The sequence below is a fragment of the Otolemur garnettii genome, unplaced genomic scaffold (genome assembly GCF_000181295.1).
Source record: "Otolemur garnettii isolate 467f Iridium unplaced genomic scaffold, OtoGar3 scaffold00079, whole genome shotgun sequence".
Taxonomy (NCBI): domain Eukaryota; kingdom Metazoa; phylum Chordata; class Mammalia; order Primates; family Galagidae; genus Otolemur; species Otolemur garnettii.
Window position 1 is genome coordinate 7,849,600 of NW_003852474.1, and position 26,673 is coordinate 7,876,272.

Here is a 26,673-nt window from a genome sequence, read left to right on the forward strand (position 1 = left end):
TCAACTCCCTGGTTTTATTCATTCCTCCCTTCCGGTCTGCACCCACTGATGATATTATTCTGTACACATACAGGTCATCTACTTTATTCTTGCATTTACTCCCTAGGTGTACATACCTTCCTGTTTTTTCAGTAAAAGGAACTAACAGAATGACTGATTTTTATTCAGTAATGCCTTTTTCTTAATTAAGACTCCAGACCGTGGTTTTGTATATGGGAGTTAAAAACTATTGCTTCAACACTAGTTATACTAAGTTGTCCTGCTTTGATCTATAATCAAAGCCTGGCCTAATCATAAAATTGTAAGTTTCATACTTTAAAAGATGGGTTTTTTTTCCCTCCAAGACCAAAATATTATTTCCCCCTGAAAGAATACAGCTTATGCACACATGCAGCACGCATGGGCATACTTCATTCCTCTGATACTGTGAGATAGTTAAACATTTAAAACAGATGATTTTTTTCCAGATGTAATCAGAGTTATCCTTCAGATCCAAAATCTTTCCAGAAGACCTCACTGCCTCAATAAACATAACATAGGGGCAGCACCTGTGGCTCAAAGGAGTAGGGCACTGACTCCATATGCCAGATGTGGTGGGTTCAAACCCAGCCCCAGCCAAAAACTGCAAAGAAAATAAAAAATAAACATAACATAGTATGCCATTCCTTAACCTTTTCTTACATTATATCTGGTTGTGAATACTGGTTTGACTACCCTGTGCAGCCATGTAACAGAGAGCCCCAAGAACTTTAAGTTGCTGTGCCTGTTTGCCCTTCCTCAGACAGCCACAGACTCCCATGCATTTGAACACTCTCCTATCTGATGTTTCCTTTTCCTCCTCATTGCCTTTGTGCTCTTAAAGATGAAGAGAAAGTCTAGTTCAGTGATTAAAAGCACAGCAGCCCCACTCCAGGGGTTCAAATCCCCAGTCTGCAATTTAAGGCTTTACAACCTTGGCTTAGCCCCTGAACCCTCTCTCATTCATAAATCAGAATACTGTGATACAGATATAACCAGCCTCCCAAGTGCCTCTGTGTCCCATTCCAGTTACCTCGCTCCAAAAGAATAACTACTTTCCTGTTTTCTAGCACCCCAGAGTAATTTTGCTTGTTCTTGAACTTTATATCAATGGAATTATACAGCATGTATTCTTTTGTATCCGACTACTTTTGTTCAACATCGTTTGTGAGATTGGTCTATGTTGATTATGTTTCATATAATTGAAGTTTATTCATTTTCATGACTTTCATCATATTTCATTATCTGTGTATACTATAATTTACTTATTCAACTGCTGATGAACATATAAATATTTGGTGCTATTACAATAGCACTGTTATTACCATCCCTGTGCAGCACGGGTCTTTCGTTGAACATGGAGGAACATGTCTGTTGAGTCTTCCCCAAGTGTATAAATTCGGGGCAGTACGGTGTGGGCGTGTTCAACTTCAGTAAATTGTCACAACCATTTTCCAGAGTGGTTATAGCAATTGGCCCTCCCACCAGCAATGTAAGAGAATTCCAGTTGCTCCACATTCTTGCCACACGTTTGCCTTTTTATGTTCATGAAGTATATTAGTCTGAAGTTTTCTGTTTTTTATTATCTTTGTCTAGTTTTGATATCAAGGTAATAATGGCCTTATAAAATGAGTTAGGGAGTGTCCTCAGCTCTTTTCTTGCCAGAATTCTCTAGTGAAAGACAGCGGCTGGAGATTTTTGAAACTTAAAACTTTTTCCTTAATAAGACTATTCAGATTATCTATTTCATTCTGTATGAATTGTGGGTAATGTATGTTCTCGAAATAGCCTATCCATGTCATTTAAGTTGTAATATTTGTGTGTGTAGAGTTGTTAGTAGAATTCCTTTTGATAACTGCAAGATCTATAGTGTCAGCCCTGTTTCATTACTGATCATCGTCATTTACCTTCGTTTTCTTTTTTTGTCAGTTTTGCTAGAAGTTTATTAATTTTATTGATCTTTTCAAAGAACTAGATTTGTTTCACTGATAATCTCTATTTAGTTTTCTGTTTTCTATTTCATTGACTGCTTATCTGCATTTTTTGCTCTCCTGCTTGCTTTGAATACATTTTTGCTATTTTTTTCTAGTTTCTTGAGGGAGCACAGATTATCAATTTCAGATATTGATTTTTTTATAATGTAAATAGTTGGTGCTATACATTTCACTCTTAGCACTGCTGTAGCTTTATCCCCAAATTTTGATATGTTGTATTTCATTGTCCCTCAGTTCAATGAAACTTCCTCTTTAACTCACGGATTATTTAGAAGTGTGTTGTTTAATTTCCAAGTATTCAGAGATTTTACTTTTATTAGTTTCTAGTTTGGTTCTGTTATCATCAGAGAATATATTCTGTGTGATTTTAATTCTTATAAATTTGTTCAGGATTTATTATGGCCTAAGATATTGTATTGGTATATGTTTTGTAGGTACCTAAAAGAATGTGTAGTCTGCTGTTCTTGGATGGAGTGTTCTGTTAATATCAATTATTTGTTTGGTGGTGGTGTTGAGTTCTTTTTACCTTTCCTCACTTTCTGTCTAATTGTTCTATCGTGAGAAAGGTGTTAAAGTCTCTGGCTAAGCTCGTAGATTTATCTGTTTCTACTTCTTTCCATTCTATCAGTTTTGCTTCATGTATTTTATGGCTTTGTTATTTAGTACGTATACATTTAGAATTGCTGTGTCTTGGTAGATTGTCCCTTTTATCACTGTGGAATGTTCCATTCTTTCTCTAGTCATTTTCTTTGCTTTGAGGTCCACTTTTCCTGATATCATTATAGCTGCTCTTGCTTTCTTTTGATTGATGCTTGCCCAGTGTAACTTTGCTTTCTTTTGCTTTCAACCTACCTGTATTGTTATATTTAAAATGAGTTTTCTGTAGACATAGTATAACCATATTTTTATCCATTCTACCAATGTGTCCTTTAATTAATATACTTAGGACATTTACATTTAATGTAATTATTCATATATTAAGACTTAAGTGTGCCATATTATTTTTTTTTGTTCTCTGTTTGCTCTCCTTAGTTTTTCATCTATTTTCTTTTTCCTGCCTTTCTGTGGGTTCCTTGAACGTTTTGAAGGATTCCATTTTGATTTATCTATAATGCTAGAATGTTTTGTGCATCTCTTTCTAGAACTTTTTCAGTGGCTATTCTAGGTATAAGATTATCTACGAGTTACAACAGTTCACTGGTGCTGTCAATTTTACAAATTTTGCCTTTAACGCATTTATGCCAGAGGTTGAAATTTTTTAATTTTTTGCATGACTTTTTGACAAGGTCCCAGTTAGTATCTTCAGTCGTAACTAACTCTGTACACCATGTAGTAACAAGTACCCTCAAGAGGCAGATAGGTCAAAAAGCAGACCTCAGCTATGACCTTGAACACTAGTATGAAAATAATACCCTCATCACTACCATTCCAATAATGGAACAGGAGGTTAATATTTTACAATTATTTCTTCTTTTCACTTTTTTAAAATTTCAAATACTAAAGGGGTGCAAATGTTTGTGTTATATGGCTTGAGTCAGGGCTATAAATGTGCCCATCATTAGAATAATGTTCATTGAATCTAATAGATGAGGTTCTGTTCCTCCCTTCATCCTCTCTTCTCCCTAATAACCTACAATTATTTCTAGAACAGAATTGATAATAGGAGATAATGGGATGATAATCGTAAGTTTTTTATCTTCCCAATTTCTTGAGTGAACAGCGTGAATCTTATTCTATATCTTATCCATTCCCTAGTGCATAGTATGGCTAGGCTGACTGGCTTCTAACAGGAAAACCTAATCTCCCAACCACCACATCCACACAACTCCTTTACCTTCACTCCTCCTTGCCCTTCCCTTCTGTTATAGGAAGTCACTGCCCTGCTCAGTTACATGGAGACTTGTTCTTTTGATTTCTTTATGCCCCACCTATACATCAGAACTGCACCTCACTGGGTCAGTCCCTTGTCTTACTACAAGCCTTAAGGCATTAAAAAATGTCAATCGCACAGTTCTTTTGATAAATCTGTCACCACACGCTCCTGGTTTGTTTCCTACCCCTGTGACTGTTTCCTCTCAGGTTAACTAAAATTAACTATAACTAAAATAATGAAGAAGGGCCAGTTGGGGATCCAGTTTAGATAACTGACACTATCTCCCTGAGGAAGTGAAAGTTATGTTGCATCTCCAAGATGCCTAAGTGTCAACCAGGCAAAGAAAGAAGCAGCAGAGGCCTGGAGGCAGCTGAGCCTGGCTTGTTGGAGGAGTAGAGAGAAGGGCCTTGACTCTAGAGGCTAGGAATTAGCTCAGTGTGCAGCGGAAACGTGGACCAAGCCTTTTAGTATTTATTCCTGACTTCTTTTCTCTACCTCCACTCTCTCTGGGTGATCTTACCTATTCCTCTGGCCTTCAGTTTTTATATACTGGCAGTTTCTAAAGTTGTATCCTCAGCTCAGAACTTTCTTCAGACTACTAGACTTTTCCACTTGGATGTCTCATAAGCATTTCAAATTCAGTTTGTGCCAAAGTAGACTCTTGGTCTTTGCCATCCTTCTACTCGGACACACAAATACGTTCCTTTTGTGATTGTTCCTATTTTCAAAACTAGCAATGCCAGGCACCCAGCTATGTAAGCCTAGACACATCAGACTCGTCCTTGGTGACTATTCTTCATTCAAATAGTCATTCGACCCTTAAATACTGTAAATTTGACCTCCAGAATTAAATGTGGATCTGATTAAATGATAGAGCCACATTTAAATAGCCACCTCTTTGCATCCTGGCTATTCTAAACCAGATGAAGATAAACTGTATTTCTATTCCCTGCCCTCTAGAATACAACCTTCCCCATAGTGATCTTTTAAAAATGTAAATCATATCAAGTAATTTCTTGGTCTGAAATGTTAAATAGGTTTCCCATTCCACCTGGGATAAAATCCAGAGCCCTCAGCCTGACCAGCTCTACCCTGCAGAGCCTGGCTCTTTCCGCTGCACACTGAGCTAATTCCTAGCACCCAAAAGCAAAGCCCTTCTCTCTACTCCTCCAACAAGCCAGGCCCAGCTGCCTCCAGGCCTCTGCTGCTTCTTTCTTTGCCTGGTTGACACTTAGGCATCTTGGAGATGCAACATAACTTTCACTTCCTCAGGGAGATAGTGTCACTTATCTAAACTGGATCCCCAACTGGTCCTTCTTCATAATTTTAGGTATATATTATATGTTTACTTTTTTTTTTTTTAAGTTTTTGGCCGGAGCTGGGTTTGAACCTGTCACCAACGGCATATGGGGCCAGTGCCGTAATCCTTTGAGCCACAGGCGCCCACCCCATGTTTACTTTTTCTAACATCTATCTAACTAAACTAGAAGTTTTCTGAGGGCAGAGACTATGTCTTCCACAGCTCACGTGCCAAATATCTGTTGAATGGATGCATAATGTTGTGTTGAGTACCATCCACTTTCCTGTATCAAAGGTGACTTTTCCTCTATTTTTATTCCTTTTACTGAACACTGTGATTTTTCATGCTAGCCAAACATCAAAGGTGTTGACAGAGATAACAAAAATATAAGACCCAAGATCACAAACTAGGTGTAGATTAACATGCAAACAACGTATTTGAGAGAAAAGCACTCATCCAATCTCCGTGGAAATGTCTCTAGCCACTTCTTTAAACATATTTACATCATGTTGTATTGAGGGTCCACGTTATAAGTTATCGCTCACAGAAGTCTCCAAAACCAAGAAAATTGGCTTTTTCACAGACTTCCCTTTCCAGGATGCCAGAATTTTGACTGTAACTTTTAGAGCTGGGCTTATGACAGAGTTCACTTGGAAAGTTTGCAGACATAATTGAAATGAAAGCATAATCTCACAGTTACACCTATGGTTTTTATGTGTGATAAGGTTTCAACTGGAAATAGCACAGAATATTTAAGAATCAGTTTTCTTGTCTGGATAAATGAAAGAGATGTGATACACAGAGCAATTTGTTTGGTCTTTCTGTAACTCTTGTTTTCGACAATTCCAAGGGCCGAGGTTTCCATGAAAGAATGGAAGACTTAACCAAAAATTATTATTGAAGACACTAAGTACTAAAGAAAAATTTTAGTCTCAGCACCTGTATCACAGTGGTTACAGCATCGGCCACATACATCAAGGCTGGAGGGTTCGAACCCAGCCTGGGCGAACTAAACAACAATGACAACTACACCAAAAAAATAGCTAGGAGTTGTTGCAGGCACCTATAGTCCCAGCTACTTGGGAGGCTGAGGCAAGAGAATTGCTTAAGCCCAAGAGTTTGAGGTTGCTGTGAGCTGTGACATCAGGGTACTCTACAGAATGAGACTCAGTCTCAAAAAAAAAAAAAAGAAAGAAAACAAATGTTAATGGCTTTAGAAGGGAGAGATGAATTACACTGCACACCTTCCCATTTGCCAAAAAGATGGGCTCTACCTCTCAAGACATGGAAAACTTGGGAGGTTGGACACAAGCAAATATATATATGTGGAATTATAGCTAAGACATGAGGAAAGGGACACATCATTAAGACTTCTCAGCAAGGAGCAGCAGAGATAGTGTCAACTGCTGACAAGTGTTTCAGGGATGACGAATACATAGCTCAGGGAAAGGAAGGGAACAGGAATCCAAATTGAACGGCTGCAGACGTGCCTGCAGCTTCCAGTAATTACATTACCCACACATATTGGGCAGTCTTTTCATTTTAATTATGTAACTGCATTTTTCTCTTTAAATGAGCGTGGTTTATCCACTTAAACTATTTTAATGTTACAGGCGGGGATCATTGGACCTAATCTGTAGAGGGAAATTTCCCTATTGGCGTAATTACTTCCCACACAATGAGAAAAAGTTAACCTTTAAATCCCCAATCAATATTTGGAGAGCGCACAATTAATTTAATAGATATGTAGGTCATTAACATAAATCTGCAAGTTAAAGAGCCAATTATTTTCTTATTTATAATGCATAGAGTAATAATCATATCTCTTAGAATCTAAAGCCTTGCTGCATCAAGATGTCAGGATTATAGGTGAGGTTGCTCTCAGCACAGAATTCCTGTTCCTAGTGCTTTTTGTTTCCTTTGGCTTCCTGTAGAGTGGCAAAAGCAACATTCCCATCTCCACTCTCCGCTTTTTGCCACAGAGGTCACTGAATGATTCACATCAGTTTGGGGGTGTACTATTAAAAGCAGATTGCCAATTGTAATGGAAGCTCCTCATCTTTTCCCTTCTTTTTAATATGACAATTGCATAATAGAATGCAGGGCTTTTAAAAAGAATCTCTGAAGGCATTAACAGTACATGTCAATCAGTGACCAAATGAATTAGCTGAATGACATGCAGACATGGAATAAAAACATAGGAGGTTTTTTGTAGCCCAACTCCACTTCCCTAGATGCATTTTTTCCTCTCAGGATCAGCTTGGTTGATGCTGAAGTTCTTGGCCTGTGAAAATTTATTACCCACAGAGTCAATCTGCATTCAGGCAGCCAAGTCTGAATAAATAGAGTCATTGTGCTTGTCTGGGATTTGTGGCCAGAGTTCATCCAGTCAGCATGACATTCACATCCCAAGAGATTCATAAAAGCCAACACCCTGGTATGTGCTCTCGAATCCTGCCAAAATTGTGTAGAATTATATAAACAGGAGTTGAAGCAGTAATCAGGACCAGGTTTGGAGGAAAGGCTCCAAAATCAAGTTTCTCCTACCTTAGAAATGAACTGTATTGTTGAAGTTACTTGTAGCCAAACAAGAACTAGAAAGTTTTTACAAAAATGTCATTCTGAGAATTGTCTTGAATACCTGCTAGGCACCAAACATCATGTAAGAGGCCGGCTTGTTGGTCTTGAATTGTGTATTAGTAATATTTGTTACGATAATTTAACCACAAAAATTTTAAGTAAATTTTCAATGCCAGGAAATGCCTTGCCAAAAGTAGGTATTATATGTATTAAACCTCATGACAACATGGGAAAAAAGACACGCTTTATGTTTGCTTTTTTCTTTTATTTTTAGTCTTGCATTAACATTGTATCTGAGCTAAATCCCCAGTTTGATCATGCTAACTAATTGGTTTCTTTTTAATAAGGAAACAGAACAATAGCTAGCTGAAAACTACTGGGCTCACTTATAACCCTGACTCAAGCATAACAAAATTGATACCTGTAACCAAAACATTTGTAACCCCCAGTAATATTTTAAAATTAAAAAAAGAAAAAGAAAACTACCACCTACCAGATTTTGTCATATCTCTTCACACATTCAAACCTTCAGTCACAATCAGTGAAACTCAAATGTTTAGCTGAAGGGTTCTAGGATGCAAAATTATTTTATTGTATCATGCTACTTTTTATATAAACATTGGCACAAAGCACAAGCATGGGGGAAATACACAAAAATATGATTGGCTTTTTTAATGTTAATGGACTATAATTTCCAAAATTGAAATGGTCGGCCTACTTAAATGTCACTGAGCACTGATGTACCACAGCTCCCAACCCTGTTCCCTAAAATACTTTCTCTGACCTCTTCTTGGGCCCCGATTGAGACTTATATGCATATAGATTTAGTTGTAGCCAACCTGCCTAGTTTGACCTAAGAACCCTGAATAGAAATTTGGAAAATAAGAAAATTATATAAAACTTAAAAGATAATCCGTTAAATTTGCGCAAACACAACATAAAAATGGGGAGCCATAGCTTGCGTTGATTTGAAGAATTCACTGCAGGAGCTACATATTTGAAACTAAGCCAGGTTTTGTTAACAGTGAATATCAGAACCACCGACACAGACTCTCTGTTCAGGAACCAGGAGGGGGCCGTGCTTCATTACTTGATAGGCTTGCTCTTCTCAAACACAGCTGCCAGCAGGGCTGCTGGTTGGCAGAAGAGATGGAATTCACCCTCCAGAGGACGTTCCTATTTAACTTGGAGGAATAGCCCTTTATCCGGTGACTTTAATGGTTTTTTCTTCAATGGCTTTGGGAAGTGAAACCATTCAGAGTGGTTGCTCCTCAGAGTGTATTCTATCACTCATATCCAGCCTTGGATGGTGTCATACGTTATAGGATTTACCTGCAGTTATTCAGGTGTTTGGTCCAGATATGCAGCTGGAAAGTTTAGGTTTTGTTTATGTTTTTCCAAATCTTCTCCAAGTGGGACTGGTTATCTCATAAGCCCAGCTTTTCTCAAGAGACTCTCTGAGACTGTTGCTTCTATGTGGAGAAAAATCATCTGTGGCAATTCCAGGCCCTTTGGCACTTCCCAGTTCCATCCCAGTCAGATCTGCAGCCAACAGATTGTGCCGATTGAAAGACCATGTTTAAGAAGCAGGCCAGGTAATGGCTAAAACGCCAGAGCACCAGACGTGGTGGTCTCCACACCAGACAGGTGCCAGGGTCCTGCTTAGCCAAACTGTGTCTCTGGGGACGTCTGAATCAGCATCATGTCTCTGGGTACCTCCTCCTTCAACTTAGAGATTGTTCTCGAACTTGAAGACTCTTAGAGGAAGAGTGTGTGATTATCAAACATGATGTGTGAGAGCACTTACACATATAAACTGTAAAGCACAGTTCACCAAGAGGTGAAAATCCTGATACCAATAGTAACATGCTTGTAATTGATTCAGCTTTCCCTCATACGATTCATTTGTAAAGTGCAATTAGAAGAATCTTTCCTGTCATGAATAGGCTTTCCCCTTCAAGTACCACGATTTTGTTTGAGTAAAAAAGGTTTCAATGAAACACAAAGGTAGATTTAGATTTTGATTCTTCAAGCACAGATTGCATTTTTAACAAAACTACCAAAACATTTATGTTACTTTCATCTGGTATTTATACAAAAACAAAGTAACATTTGTATTCCACAATTGAGCGCTTGATGGCATTCATAGTAACCAATACCCTAGTTGAGGACAGTGGACAATGAAGGGGACTCTACCACAGCATCGTATTGAGGTAGCATTAGGACTTTTTTAAACGGTCCAAAAGGTGTATAGCAGACTCTATCCCAATGTTCACCTTCTGGGCCGAAGTCAAGAGGTATCAGCAGGCATCACTATCTTGGCCTTGCCCAGGGTCTGGCGTGTGTTAAAATTGCCCTTTAAGAAGAGTTCCAGAAGCATATGAATTATCAAAGCCCAGATGAGCAGGCTACAAAGTCATGATGAAACCTGCAAGATTTAATGCTTTCCCTGAGCAAAGCTATTGGACCAGGAAGCAGCAGTTCCTATACACACAGGCCTTTGGGTGCTGGGACCCGTTATATGCTGCCCAAGTACCACGATCATTCTAAGTAACCAGCTACCCTGATCATTCTAAGAGGCCACATCAGCATCACCTTTATGCAAAGCATCAGCAGTGTGAAAATGATCACAGTGTGGATAGAATCAGGTCACCATGACACATCATCTCCTCTGCATTAAATCCAACCAAGTCTAGAACTGTCTGGACGGACACATCAGCCAACAATTATAGAACTTATTTATTTCCAGTGATTTACTTTTCTGCTTTTTCCCTTAAAACTGTATGTCACGGACCTCTAGAAAACAGACTTGCCCATTCAAGGAAGAACTAGAGGCCAACGCAGCTGTCCAGAAGGTGAATCACTACCTCACTCTGATTCGTATCCCAGCATCTCCATCCATACTCCAAACTTAACCTTGGAATTTAAATGCACATACTACCTATGTGTTGCTAAACAGCTCAGCCAGTGCTGGTATGATGGCAACCCTGGTTTGTTTGCCCATCATTCAATAATTATAGCTAGAAAGAAAAGCATACACATGCATGCATACACGCAGATGGGCTCACCCAGGAGGCACAATGGACTTGCCAGGGCTCTGTCCCAGAATACAAGTGTTTCTGCTGACAGCACCTGTAGATTTGCTTGGTGAATCCTCAGGGCTCTGTGTTCCTATCCAGACCTAACCCAGACAGGCACTTCCTTACATAGTCCTGTTGTGGTGAGACCAGGAGGTAAAAAGAATTCTTCCCCAGGAGTTGATGGCAAGCTTTGAGATCCACAATAATGAAGTAACCCTCCTGAGAAAAAAGGATTAATCTTAGAAACCTAAAACCCATCTCCTTTGCCAGCGCCTAAGAAACAACTCCTGTACTTACAGGTTAGCATCCCCAGATGAGGCTTTCCCAGTGTCCCATCAGTCCTCTTCACTGGCCAAATGAAAAATTCATCTGGTCGCCTTTTCTTTCCATCTCCAGCCCGAGAGTCCATCATGAGGCTGAGGCAGAATCTGTGGAGCCCTCACTGGCCTGGGTCCATTCCTTACTGGCCTCCTGACCGTGGGCAAGCCAACCTGACTGAACCTTTGTTTCAATAACTTAATGTACTGGACAAAACTAGTAAAGTAAATTAATATAAAATACTTCTATTAATATAAATATAAAACGATTAAAGTACACATTTTAACACCCCACTCCTCCCTTCCTCTCCCTTTCTTTCCCTTCCTACGCCTTCCCCTTCTCCTCGAGAATGTTCTTTATGTTCATTGCTGGAACTTTTTCCCCAAATATTTAACTTAGGTAATAGAAGGAAAGGAGTACGGGAAAAAGTCAAGAAAGTTGATTTATACAAGAAAAGGCAGGGAGTGAGTTATGCAGGAATAGATCCAGCAGGTAGGAAGACAAGGACGTGAGAATGGTGGTCTGGAGTTTGGGGGAGGGAAGGAGACAGAGGGGCCAGGAGAAGAGAGACGGGACAAGCTGCTGCGTGGCGAGGGACGTAGAAAAGGCAGACGCAGGGAGATTCGCAGGGAGTTCTATGATGTGGTACCCAGTCTGCTGCCCGCTGGGTCATCCCTTCTCAAGAGACAGCGATACTTAAAAATATTTCTCAAGACTTCCATAGCACATTTGTATTTCTTTTAGATGCAACACCATGCTCAGGCTGGCCCTAAGACTACCCAGATTTATTTGGGTTACATAGACGTAAATCTCAGCAGACATAGATCCACACCGTACTGCTAATGGTAGCTGACACCACAGTCGTGAGATGGAGGCTATTTTTGTTTTGGTTTACTTTTTACTTATTATATGTGTTAATTTATTTTTTGCAATGTTACATGTACTATTTAGATCATTGAAAATAATAATAAAAATAAAGGGTCTAAACCTTACCCCTTCATTATGTATCTTAGGCATCCAATGAGGATGAAATTTAAACTCTCAAGGCTTGTTGATAAATGTTACATACTGTTGTTTGTATTACGCTTATCATGTCTCCTCCAAAGCAGCCTGAAGATTTTAAGAACGTAGGTAACAGCAGAACCAAGCCCACAATTAATGTGAATTGAGTTTTGTGAACATAGTCTTTAGGAGGACAAAATAGTTAGGTTTGGAACAGAAGGATAGAGACTGGTGACTCTACCACCTTCCCAGCAGTATCATGTACAGTTAAATAGTCCGTTGTTTAATGCCTTGATAGACGCTTTTGCTAAAAAGTACCACAAGAAAAAAAAAACAGATTTCTTAGGAGGAAAACATTAATTTTAGTAAATATTTATCCCTAAAAGAGTAATTGGCAACTGAAGGATAATGCCTATTTAAAAACAGAATATTGCCATGTTCATGTCTTAGTAGAAACAGAAGGAATACGTGGTTGTAATTGTACTAACAGAGCTCAGATAAATTTTAGAATCTATGTCAAAGTTCAAAGCCTAAGTAGCAATTTGAGGCCTCATCCTCTGGCATGAAAGGTTTTTGGAATGAGATCAAGTGGAATGAATGAATGAACGAGCTGGAGGCTAATCCATCATCTTTCAGGGGTTAACCATTGTGGCTTGGTCATGTGGTGACACTTATTTGTCAAGCACTGGGGTGTCCTATGCTGTTGGTTGGACCTTGCAATAGGTTGTTCAGCAATATAATTAATACCCAGTTCCTATCCTCAAGGAGCTGATATCTATCCTCCCTAAGTGCGGCCCTTCATGGGGCAGTGTCCAGTTGCCCAGGTAGAAGCAGCTGCTTGCTATGGAACAGTGACACCACAGCAACTGTGAGATCCTGGACTGGGGTTGCATACACCCAGCTGCTTCCTGCCCCACACTGTGGCAGACACTAATAACCTTGTGCATGGCCAAGGTCTTCCTGCCATCGGCTCCCACCTCCGTGGATTTCAGGCCCTCCCTGGAGCCCTGCCCTTCTGGGAGGAGTTTGCTGCCTGTCACTGCTACAGGGGGCAACCCCCGCTGGGACCCACTCACATTGTGCACACACCTTTCCCTTCCTGCTCCTGACTCAGAGCAGCTTCTCTTAAGTTTTCATTTGTGGTGGCAAAAGCCTCCAGGACCTGGAAGAACCACTTGCTTTGGCACAGTGAGGGCCACCCAGTGGATGTCACAGAGAGCTCATAGTACATTTCTAGTGAGTAGAATGTGCTAGAAATGCTCGATACAGACAAACATGCCTCTCTTAATTTCTCTCAGCTCTGACTTGCCAAATCAGGACCTTCACTAACCATTTAATGACAGAGAAGGCCCCCGAAGCAATCAGCATCAGGACCCGTCTTATGAGATAACATTATCTAGGCAAATGCCATCTGGTGTGGTCAACTCTAATCAGCATTTTTCATAGGATATAATAGGTACTTAATAAACATGATTGTCTTTATCAAATTTCTAGTAGACATAAACAAATGTAAACAATACAGAGGGGAGGGAGCTAGTCAAACACGTTTTACAAATGTTTGTGCGTCCTCATACTTAAAGGAAAGTAGAGAAATAATTTCATGCTATGAAAAAAATGCATTTCCACAAACCTCTCAGATGGAAGATGGGGCAAAGAATAGTATTCATCATCCCCAGAAGTTACCTGCTCACATCCTCTAAGTGTTACGGGTTATGAGGAAGCTCTTTCTAGTGGAGGGAGGCAGGGAGAATGAGCTAGATCTCTGCCCTCGAGTCTCACTCTGTCCCCCAGGGTAGAGTTCAGTGGTATGATCACAGCTCACAGCAACCTCAAGCTCCTTGGTTCAAGCGATCCTCCTTTCTCAGCCTCCCGAGTAGTTGGGCCTACAGGTGCACAACACCACACCCACATAATTTTTTTCTATTTTTGGTAGAGATAGGGTTTCACTCTTTTTTTTTTTTTTTTGCAGTTTTTGGCCAGGGGTGGGTTTGGACCCTCCACCTCCAGCATATGGGGCCCGCGCCCTACTCCTTTGAGCCACAGGCACCGCCCTTGTGTTTCACTCTTGTTCAGGCTGGTCTTGAACTCCTTCAACCGATCCTCTCACCTCAGCCTCCTTGAGAGCTAGGATTACAGGTGTGAGCCACCTACACCAGCCTCTGCCTTTAAGATCTTATAAGAAACTTGGGGAGCCACAACTGAAATTGTCATGAAACAGATGACAACTCCCCAAGAATGAGTAGCGCCCGGTGCTAAGCCCTGTTACAAACCAGAAATGCAGGGGAGGCTCAGTGAAAAATTGAGGACTCCAAGAAAGCAAGAGCAAAGAGGGGCCAGACCTGGAGCATAGGCAGAGTCTCCGCAGGGAGGGGCAACTGGAAAGAGCCAGAAATAGAGGAGAAGCAGTGTGACTTGCAGAGACACCAAGAATTGCAGTGATTTGTCCTCTGACGGCCCCACTCAGCCATTTGCTTTCTTTATTAACAAGGCCTTTAGCCCATAAAATTCTGCCTTCTCATTATGATCTTATTTAATTTAGTTCTATTATCAGTAAGTAATATTTGCACAGAGTACTCTTCATCCGAGCAACCATGTAGCCCATTGTGCCCAGAAAAGCCAGATCTTCCCCTCTTACCTCTGACTCTTGTCTGGTTAGCATCCCCTTTCACTCTCAAAATGTTTTTATTTGGATAATAAATTATGTTGTCATCTCTGACTGCCTGACTGTGAAGGATGAAGTCAGAGGCTACTGAATAAATTGCTTCCTAGACAGCATTTATATCTAGGGATCTGGAAATGCAAAGTACTCATTATTACTGAAGAAAAAATAAAGAAGACAAGGAATTTTTCCTGTATCTTGCAGATATTACTAAATAGGTTGAAAAACACCTAAATGGAAGCCCACAACATAAAAAGTTTAGAGACCCATCAACTAGGACTAAGATGAAAAACAATGGGATTAAAGTTAAGAGCATGAAACATAAAATGTGTTCATTGATTTAGAGGGAACTTAAATAGTGAAGTAGATGAATAGATACAAGTCTCAACTTGAAAAAGAAAAGCAAGAAAAAAGTATGGTCTTACCAGACAGGATTTCTATACTATAGAGGTGTGACGGTATCTAAATTTCACGGTGTGCTTCAGTAACAGCGAAACACAAATGAACTAAGTTTCGCTGTGATGACGTTTCTTCAAGTCATTGAATATGAAGACAACATCCTACCACAGGTGAAAAAAAGGGATTAAAGCCACTGTGCTGCCAATATACCTTCTTTATTATCATTAGAATAAACCTGATACTGTTAATTAATAGCAAAAATGGAGGTCACTCATGTCTGGAATGGAAACACAAAGATAGATTGCAACCAGTTGAATCCTGTCCTCTTCTCTTAGAAAAATAGCAAAATGTGGATCTACAGACCTCAGGTTATCCTTTTTATGACTGTTACCGATGTTTCTTACATAATTTTTAATTGCCACTTAACAGCTTTAGTCTCATGTGTCCAACTATTCAATTTCTGCACTTGAACATCTTGGAGGCAACTTGAACTTCACATATTCACAACTAAAGTCTACCTTTCCCTGCTGCTTCCACACTACCAGTCTCTTGCCCCTCTCAGCAACGGGAGCTCCTCTCATTCCAAATGCTCAAGCCGGAAACCTGGGCCTCACCCTAACACCTCCCCCATGGCCTGCCACACCGTCACCAGTTCCCTCCATCAGACCTGCAAGATGCGGGCACACTTTCCCCTTCCCCACCGCTACCATGCATTTCTCTTGCCTAGATGACCCCGATAACCTCAAACTTCGTCCCTTCCTACCCAAATCCACTCACCACACAGAAGCCAGGGTAATATTTGAAAACTGTAAGCCTTATCACCTCACCCCCTACTCTTTTTTTAAAAATTATACATTCATAGTATACATGCAAAGAATGTACAAGCAGGTCACATGCATGCTTCACTCAACTTTCTCCTAATGTGAACCCTTCAATGACTTCCTGTTGTCCTGTGAATAATACCCAAAATCTTTCTCTTGACCTCCAAAGCCTTTGGGGTCAACCTCATCTTGCTCTGCCACTGTCCTCACTGCTTGTTGAACTGCACACCACAGTGATCTCTTGTAGTTCTCCAGCTGAGCCAGGACCTAGGCCTGCTTCTGGCCTTTGCTCTGCAACTATTTTCCCTACCTGGAGCCCTCCTTACCCACCCACCCCACTCCTCTGACCCTGTCATTCTCCTTTCTCCTTCAGGCTTCAGCTCCTTACTCAGTGAGCCCTTCTTGACCACTTCATCATTCAGTTTCAGAGCCCCCTGTCTAGGATAGGGGGAGTGTGGGTGTGTGTATGTGTGTGTGTGTGTGTGCATGTGCGTGTGTGTGTACCTTTCCATGTCTGCCCCACCACTAGATCCTACGCAGAGTATGACAAGAACTTTGTCCAGTTTGTCACCCAAGCCAAGCCCAGAGCCTGCACATAGTAGGTACTTCAGATTGAATTACAGACCTGTCCAAGTGTAAGTTGTTTTTTTGTTTTGTTTTGTTTTTGATACAGAGTCTTACTATGTCACCGTCAGTAGAGTGTCATGGCATCACAGCAACCTCAAACTCTTGGGCTTAAGTGATTCTCTTGCCTCAGCCTCCCAAGTAGCTGGGACTGCAGGCGCCTGCCACAACACTTGGCTATTTTTTGTTATAGTTATTGTTTAGCTGGCCCAGGCTGGGTTTCAACCCACCAGCCCTGGTGTGTGTGGCTGGCACCCTAACCACTGGGCTACGGGTGCCGAGCCATAAGCTGTGTTTCTATCAAGTAAGAAATGGCATTCTGAGACCTCTCTGCATTGCAGCCTCTTGCTTTGTTTTCCTCCCCACTCCAATTTCTATGAGCTTGTTCTATCCTCAACCCCATTACAATAAAGGCATTTAATATCCTCTTTGATTTCCCTTCAAAAACAGATTGGGACTTGCAATTCATTTAGCATACATTGAAACCTGAAAAGTCTAAGATTATGTTTCCAAGCAACAAACTTGCTATAATAAAGACAGAGGAAAGATATCATCTTTTGAAGAGGACCTGGAAAATGACTATTTCTGGCAGAAAACTTGTTTTGTCTCATTGAGTGGAGCTTCAGAGTCATTCATGAATGAGTAATACACTCGGGAAAGATCAATGAAGCATCCTCTTAACCCTCTCAACCTATTTTCTTAAGAACTGAATCAAAGGAAAGTTGTAAGGAGGAGATGATGAGAGATTTAGAAAGAGAAAAATTGTGGTTGCTGTTATGTATAACTCTTGAAGGAATGAAAATGGGCAGTTCATCTAGTTTACTGAATAATTTTTCAGGCTTCAATCATAAGTCACCTAAGTAATTTTTTTTTTTGCCACTTCATTCCAATGTTTGTTTTATTATTTTCCAACAGTAAAATAAAATAGTGTGCAAATGCCAAAAGTTTTTTAAAAGTGAACGTGCAGTATAAAAATCTTAGTGGTCTTTGCTTGGGTAGATGACTACAGTTTTAATGTAATGCCATATGCTTTTTTTTTTCCTCCTCTGAAGGAATCATTTAATACATTTAACATATTCTCATCTTCTTTCTTAATAGATAACAAGTTGTCCTCTGTAAAGTTCTTAAAGTAGAATAATTGCAAATTAAATGACATAATTAGATTCTGGCATCAAAAAATAGTGATGCAGGTGAATCATGGTGCTGAGTACCACAGTGTTGAGCGTGGGGCCGCATCCATCACGTGAGCAGGTGAAAGGAGTGAGGAACTGCAGAAAGACATTGCTCAGTGGTTCCTAAGCCCAGAAGGACCTTTTCCCAGCATCACACCCCTCTGCAAAGGAAAGCAGCCCTTCCTCAAAGCTTCTGACCCAGCTTGTGTTAGAGGACAAGACCAACATCAGTCCTGTGGAGCTGTCCGCAGGTCCTGCCACCTGGAGCACATCAGTTCTTAGGCACTCCAGTGGTAATAGAACAGCAATGCTTGTCTTTTGTTTTGCTTTTACTTTTTAAAATCATTTTCCGACAGGCTCTGCATCAACATGCACTCTTTCTCTATCACAAAAGTCAGCAGGAAATATCTGGGGGCAGGAGAGAAAAGAGTCAATAGACATTTTAAATATTGACAGCCTTGGTCTATTTCCGTGGCTAAGGGAAAACTCAGATGCCATGTTAGATTTCTATTGAACTTTCAGTCACATCTCTTACGATTTCTGTTATTCCAGGAAGAGTCGGTCTCCCATGCCTCCTGCTGAGATGATGTTATAAGACTATACGAATAATACATTCCACCTTTCTTTAGGGGAGTTCAAAATACTTCTTGTATATTCAGCCAAACAGAGTCAGGAGTAGAGAGTTAAGTTCTTTTCAAGTATCAATGCCAAAAATGAAGGCTGTCTTGCTGAATGAGAGGAGAACTCTTCAGGAGACAAACCTGTGAACATGATTGTACCTGCCTCCTGCTGGGTGCTTTTTGTGAGGATGCCCCTGGGCTGGCTCTCTGGGAGAGCACAGGGAAGGAATGAAAGCAGAGAGAGGGAAGTCCCCATCCGCAGAGGGGTCTGAGTGAGTGGGTTTCTCCTCTTCCTGCTCCCTCGCTCTGCCCTCCCAGGCACCCTCATCAAGAGAAAGATTGTTAGATACTGTTCTTTCCTCCTGGGAAGTAATTGTGTGACACTGGAATGCCAGGACACTGGGACCTTAATTCACTGTTCACTGGAATCTCAGGAACAAAAAAGGGACACTAACCCCTTTGATTGTCCACAGGAGCCTGAACATAAACTGGCACCTTCAATAACCCATTCAGAGAAGGAAAAGGCAGTTAGGAAACTGAGCTGTAGGTTGAGGGCCAGACTCAACGTCTGTAATAACTGAGTGGTAAAACCCATCCCAGATGGAAGGCTCTCCATCCCCAGCTGGACAGATCTGATGGCTTTTCCTAAATGTGTTGTCGTGTCACTTGTGGAAATCATCTAAGTTCCTTTTTCATTTCCTTCCCAGTTCCCATCGCCAGGCCCTGAAGCTCATGAATCATCAATATTTGATGATTTTGGCATCAAAAGATAGTGGTGCAGGCAATTTGTGGTGCTGAGTTCCAATGTTGAATGTGTGGCCACGTTCATCACGTGAGCAGATAAAGGAGTGAGGAACCCACACCTGTCCCTGTCACCTGACCTTGCAATGAGCATGCTGCAGTGTACACGCTCATCATTGTAAGGGGACGGGGTGAGGAACCGACACCTGTCCTTGTCACCCCGACCTGCTGCAGTGTACATGCTCATCATTGTAAGGGGACGGGGTGAGGAACGGACATCTGTCCCTGACGCCCGACCTTGCGATGATGAGCATGCTGCAGTGTACACACTCATCATTGCAAGGGGACAGGAGTGAGGAACTGACACCTATCCCTGTCACCCTGACCTGCTGCAGTGTACTTGCTCATCATAGTAAGGGGACAATTCCTCCTCGCACAGGGACCTTCCTGTTCTCAAAGGCAGTGATGAGCTCTCATGAATGTGACAGAAATGTGCTCACTCAGTTCCCAATACCCTGGGGTTTCGAGTAGGGGGTGCCCCAGCTGAGAATTGCTGCCAGGGACTGGGACAGGCCCTGGCCCTGCTCAGTACCACCAATGTCTCATTTGTTAAGATTCTGCTCAGATTTCAGTGGGAAGGATTCCCTGACTGATTCATTCATGGAATGTTTGCTTAGCAGACGTTTACTAACACCTGCTGACAGCTCATCCTGCCGTACCTCTACCTTCCTAACACTGTCCTGTCTTCATCTTTTCATTATCATGTTACTCTAAAAGGGTGCTCGAATCACCCCTGGACCTCTCTTCTGACCTTCCACCTAGGAATAAGCTTCTCCAGGACAGAGGTTCCTTCTACTTTTCTTTTTATCTGTCCTGGAACCCAGTACAACAGTCTGCAAGTGGTAGGATTTGGTAGATGCTGGACTGACTGACTAATCCCAGGACATGCAGCTATCACCAGGGGTGTATTTTATTTCTGTAACAGGGATAATGATCCTGACATGTCTTTTTCTCTAACGTGAAGTTTCTCTTTTTCTGCTATGTTAATGTATTGAGGGGACAATGTGAGAAGTATTTTGGTGTCCCTGGTCAGCGGTAAACCTGCAGAGAGGAAAAGGGCCATGTGCACACTCCTTTCTTTCCAGTGTACCCCAAGGTCTTAGGGCCCCCAGTTATGACTTCTAAGACAGATAGCATAGCATGTAGAGGGCAGAGAGCCTTCCTTAGCCTCGTAGTGTCCAGGAGTAGAAGGCAAATGAATGAAAACTAGAATAGGCAAAGAAAAGGAAAACAAGTACAAAGATGGGAGACTCTGATGGGGAATCGAAGGTCTTTTTAATTTTGCTTTTAGTGTTTTATTACGGAAAATTTCCATACAAACATACACACTCCCACACACAGACATCACCTTTAGTGAGTAAAAAAGCAAAAACCAATACATTTGCAATACAAAATGAAAATTTTATTCACTTCATGTACAAAAATGGCCAGAATAAGATAATAACCTGTGCACACACCAGATGCCCATCCCCTGACTGCAGCAGTTCTTATCTCAGGGCCATCCTGTTCCATGAGAAGGTCCACGCACGCCACCATCCCTCTGACTTATTTTTAAGCAGATCTCAACATCATGTAATTTCATCCATAAATATTTTTCAATGTAAATCTCTAAAAGACTCTTTAAAATCCTTGCCACAATATCATGACCGTGCCTAAAACAGTAATCTCATAATTTCATGAAATCTCCTGTCATCATTTCATTGTCCAACTGTAGAGACGTTTTCAATAAATCTGAGAACCGAAAATTCAAAAATTATACCTATATTGGGAAAGAAGCTACAGAGGATCCAAGACTGATCTTTTTTTCATGTAAGAAAGGAGAATAAGGCAATGGGGAAATGATTTCGGAAAGTAAAAATAAAATAGCTCTGGTCTTTGCCAGGTTTCCAGTCTCACCTTGGTGGAGCACCTCAGACCTCCCCTGGCAGCAGGCGTGCATTGCCCGGCTTCAGTTAGGAATGTTCATTTCATAAGATGACAGGGCTGTTCTTCTATGTTGCTAGAAGTTTAAAATTTGGCCACATGACAAAAATGTAACATGGATTTTTTCTCTTTCGGTGTTGATTGAGCACATAATTTAAAAGTGAGAATATTAAATAAACATCCCTGCCCTTTCTTTCTTCCAGCAGGCAGCCCAGAGAACTGCTCTCCGCGCTCTATCTGACAGGTACATTTTGTCATTTTTATGAACTATAAATTGCTTTATGAAACATTGAGCCCTATTTATTGTGGCATATAATTCATAATCGGATTTTGTCCCTAAAGTATCAGTGAACTGGGATGTTAACCATTTTGCATGCTTGGATTTGTCATGCATGTGTGGAGTTTATTACTGCAAAAATCACCTTGTTGTATTTCATATCAAGTAGGAAGAATCCCTTGTTGTGCAATGAAACAAGAGACAAGAAACTTAGAGGAAAAGGCCTGAATGGTGCAGTAAATTCTGAACTTTGGGATTGGTTGAGATCGAAGCTCATTTTTCAACAATAACTACTTCATTTATTTTGAGATGTTTTCTTCCGACTTTTCCGTATCATTTCCCCAAGAGCTATCTATCTTTCGATAAGATTCTCTCTTGAAATCCCCTATGCATGTGAGCCGACAGCTCACGATCCTGTGCGCCTGGCTTTTCATCCCTTGCTTTGGTTTATTTCTCTTGACCTGTGTTATTGAACAAGGTGTGCAAACCTCATCAGGAAACACACTCAAGCTACACACACATCTTGCCTCGCTTAAAAGGCTATAGAAAGATAGTTGATTTGGTTTGTTTTTTCACTTGCTAAGATTGGCGCGTGTGTGTGTGTGTGTGTGTGTTTTGAAGAACTGTCAGGAGGTAAGATGGAGCCCCTGTGTGTCTCCCCAAGGGAGGAGCTGTTCCTCTCAGCTGGCTGACAGGCACCTCCCCATTGTCCAGCTTACCTTCACCGGCCTCCCTTCCTTCCCATTCTTTTTTCACGGAATGAGCAATAATTGACCATGTAAACCAGCTCAGCCGAGTGCTTCTCCAAGGTAAAACCCATCACTTGGGCGAATTATCTGGTGTGCATGGGTGAAAAGCGTTTTCTCTGTGGCAGCAGGCAGAGCATGAGTATTTTTATTTCCATCAAACAGCCTTTCCGTGACAACCACACAAGCCCAAGTGCTGTTAAGAGTGGTTGGGAAGCATATGTGCCTGGCTGCTGACCAGAGCTCAGCTTTCCCACCTGTCGGAAGGGCAGCCCAGCAAGTTGCTACCCTTTATGAGAAATAAAGCTCTCTTTTTACAAAAAAAAAAAAAAAATGGTAGCTGCCACGTGATCTTGAATTGCATCTGGGATTATCACAAAGGCTGATGACTGAAGTGGGAGAGGGTCTGGATCAAAACACAGTAATTCCCTTCTTGTGCATACTTCTTTTTTCCCTTTGAGTTTTCTTTTTCAACAAAACACACTGAGAAGCAAAGGAAAGCCGTGCATTTACAATACTCTGCTAACAAGTACAAGCTCTCCATTGGGGGGTAATGAAAATCTTGTCAAGTTAGATTAAGGTAATGGTCGCACAAACTTGTAAATATACTAGAAACCATTGAATTGTATGTTTTAAATGGGTGAACTTCATGAAATATAAAGTACGTTTCAGTAAAGCTACATATATAAACACGGAATGTCATTTTGACCTTAAGTAGAATGAATCAAAACCTATTTTAGGAAAGTAGGGACTCCCTTTGGAGACACAAACACAAAACACAGTTCCGCAGAATTGATGCATTCCTGGGCTTCTTCCCAAAAGACACAGGACTTTTCCCTGGGCAGAAAAGGCGCGTGGATTTTAATGATGAGCAATGCTATTTTCTTTGACTTTCTTCTAATATTCTCACTAAAACCCCTTGTAAACCCCACTGCCTACCCAGAAACAGAGGTCCCCATTGTCCTGGTCTTCTTGTAAATTTCTCTGTCTTTAATTATAACAGGGCATTTCTCCCACTTCAGTCTAACAGTCTTTCTGCTCAAACCCGGGGGAACTTGGTCATTTCTACGTGATGAGTTGACGCTGTCTACTATTCTGGTAGCGCATTTGCGTAAAGCTGCCCTCTCTGTGCTTTTCTGTATTCTGTGTGATCTACTAATGCAGAGCCATGAAAGTAATTTCTGTAATTGATAAGCATTTATAACTGTCTGGAAATGTAATATACAACCTTTCTTCAACATAACAACTTAAAAACATCTACTGAGTTAATTGGATTCATATTTTCCAGCTTTTTTAATTAGAGAATACTGATTTATCAAGTGGCAGGTGCCATTTTTATCACATTATTTTTTTGAATAAACAAGTATTCTAGAAAAATGACCCGTGTGACTCAGCATCAGATCACTGGATGACTAGGCTAATGTTCTGTCCAAGAAACCTCAGGGTGGGGGTAGAATTAAGTAATGACTCCCCAGGCTGTGCCCGTGCCAAGGTGGGGCTCTCACTACAATATCTCTGTCTCTGCAGAGCCCGGGCAGTAGTCATCCAGTATACATTTGTTCACAAACTATTCTCACTCCCTAAACTATTTTTGTTTTCAACCTGTCACTTCTATGTAAAATGCTATCATGACTAGGCAGCACTTTCTTCTTTGTTCTTAAAAATAAAACACGTTTCAGACCTCAAAAGGTGCTTCCTAAGTTCTGCAATTCTGGAGTGGGGTGCAAAAGCTCCCACTGTGCCACAACAGGCTGCTTGTGGCAGAGAGTGGCTCTGAGCACTCCTGGGTCTCAACCTCCAGACCTTCAGAGCCCCAGTGTCCCACAGTGCCACTTACCTGTGGGCCTGCTTCACGTCCATTTAGCCTCCACCTCAAGTACCCCATGAACACAAGGGCATTTGTACAGGGGTAGAGCCATTTGGTTTCGAGATGTACAAGTTGATGTAAAAAAGGATTTTGTTGACTTGAGTTTGGTGGGAGAATGTGGGTTTACATTGTAAAAAGCCAGTGGTGGTTGTCTATTTCCCCATAAGGGAGCCCTTCTTCAAAGCTTTGAGACCTGACCTGTTGAGACCAATTGTGAGGAAATGAAACTGTGTCCTTTTGTAAGGATGGATAGAAATCTCATCCCTCTGGGGTCTCATAGATTAGACTATGTCCAGATGTCCTCAGAAGGTCAATCTTGTCTGTCTTTTCTTTTTTCTGAAGTGTTCTGGTATATTTTCTAAACAGGCATTCTGGCACAAATCTAGTCTCTGACAGATCAGCCTGTATGCTTTAAAGTTCAGAGAATTTTCTGTAATCAATACACAGTCTTGATAAATTTAAACTGATATTTCCATTGCCTAAATTTAAAACACCATCTGCGATCACCCCTCCAAAAAAAATCTTTTGCCTTGTGTGGTTTTTCCTGAGTGATGGGCTTAACTTACGATTCGGCCAAAATAGCCAACATGAACTTCCTGCAGGTTGAAATGAAATCAGAATGGCAAGGTGAAGTTGGAATTTGGGCTTCAGCCCCACTAGCTTATGCCCCCCACCCTCTGGTGACGGGAAGGGTTGTGTGAGGGTAGGATGGTACATTTGTTTGTTCTTTTCTACTACTGACTGTTGAATTTTTTCCTTTGTGTATTCTATACCATTGAGAGTCAGCACACCCGCCAGTGGCCCACTGATGGATGGCCCCAAGTAATGGAAGACACAGGCGAACAGGGCAGAAAGAACTGCAAAATTCTTTCTAAGTAAACAAGTCAGTCAATTACAAGAAAATTACAGTTTGCTAAGGGACACTATTCTCCTCCCGTCTTCACTCCACAGAATGTGCCTCTCAAGTGTTTTTTCCTTTTATGGGTCATTTTATTTCATGCAGGTAGGAAGAGGCAGGAGAGAAGAGGGACAAATGGGCAGGAAGTTCATGTATAAGTGTACCTCTGGTGCGGACACCGTGCACTGGGAACACTGCGGCACCCCCTGTAATGTGGAAAATATGCAAAGTGCCGTTAGGAGGAAGGCAGAGTATGTGTGCAGCATGTGAAGTGCCTTGGAAATGATTAACTTCCCTTCATCAGTAGTAAATAGTAGATAACTGTGATCAGAAAAGGGATTCGTGTGATTTATCAAGCTGAGCAACCGTGCATTTGCAGAGAGGCTGGAGGTCAATCTTGAAATCTAGGGCAAGAGGAGCACCAGAAAATTGCCAGGACTAAGAAGTTAATCATCCCCTTGGACTGCTTCCATCTGTCCCAGAGCGACAGGGCTGCTCACGGCGAGGAGGCATGCTTTATAGCAGCAGATCAGGAATTAATATTTCCTGTGAAACCTCAAGCATCATTTGCAGTAACTTGGGTTTTATAAAAATGGAGCATAATTTTATATGAATAAATCACATTCAGCCAGAAATATGAGAGGCTGGGAAAAAAACTGTGCTCGACTTATAAAAAAAAAAAAAAAAGGGAATGAGCAAAAAAACCAACATGAAAACAGTTGTTAAAGCGATGGCACTTGGAGGGCACAAATGGCTGTGTGGTTAAATCGTGCATATAATCATCTTCTGAAATATCAGCCTGCAGCTCCAGCAATGGCTGCGTTTTTATAGCCTTGGAGATGCATCACCAGACTGTAACCTGTCTGCCCATCTGGCAATATCTCAGGTCCAAGATCCATTTGTATTGAAATCTAAACAACTGCCATTGATTTATTCATTTATCCCACAGATATTTACCGAGCGCATCCGGCATGCTCCACGGGGTGCTGTGCTGGGGCTGGGGGGCCATGGTGAGACGCTGGCAGGTGCCTGTGCTCACAGCTTCACCAGCCACAGGAGTGTTGTCTTTGAGGGAGGAAAGACTCAAAGCTCATGCATTTGCTGTTCTCCATTCCGCCATTTCTCAAATAAATCTCATGTATTAAATCTCCTTGTTTCCCATTAGGGAGAATATAATGACATAGGCAAATGAGGAACAGCCTAAAATTAAGGGAGTTTCACCTCCACATAGGTAGGAGAATTTCAAATGGTCATGAAGGAAATGGCTCCGTGGCCAGGTGGGAAGGGCAGGGTGAGTGGTTTGCTTTCAGCTTCATCTTCCTGACACCTTGTCAACTGGACCAACGTCAACCAAGCAAAGGGAGCATGGTAGACGTGGCCACCAGCATAGAAGCGTACCTTTCTGGGTAATGTTTTGCCAGTCCCGGCCTATATGAGAGGAAAGTCACTGACACGCACTACTAATAGTTCTCTTCTTTAAGAAGAGAAAGAGAGAGAAGGAGGCAGGGAGGGAGATGGAGCACTTGTGAGAAAGTTGCAAATCCCAACTTAGAAGATGTTAAGTGGCATGCTGGCGGGTCTGTGTCAGCTCTACACTTTAGGTCCATCGCAGTCACCAGTCTCTGCAAAGCAAGGTGCTCCTTATAATGAAGACTTTGTGGCATACCGTGTGAATAAAGCCTCTTTTAAAAGAGTTTTAAC

At 41.4% G+C, this 26,673-nt stretch overlaps 1 protein-coding gene across 1 annotated transcript in view; it reads left to right on the forward strand.

The window, feature by feature from the left end:
* The window catches only part of AFF3 (AF4/FMR2 family member 3), a 529,930-nt gene that overhangs the window by 428,096 nt on the left and 75,161 nt on the right, over positions 1-26,673 (forward strand). The window contains exon 12 of the mRNA XM_012807928.1: positions 21,391-21,428. Within this exon, the coding sequence (XP_012663382.1) occupies positions 21,391-21,428 (38 nt within the window). The remainder of the gene's footprint in view (positions 1-21,390; positions 21,429-26,673) is intronic.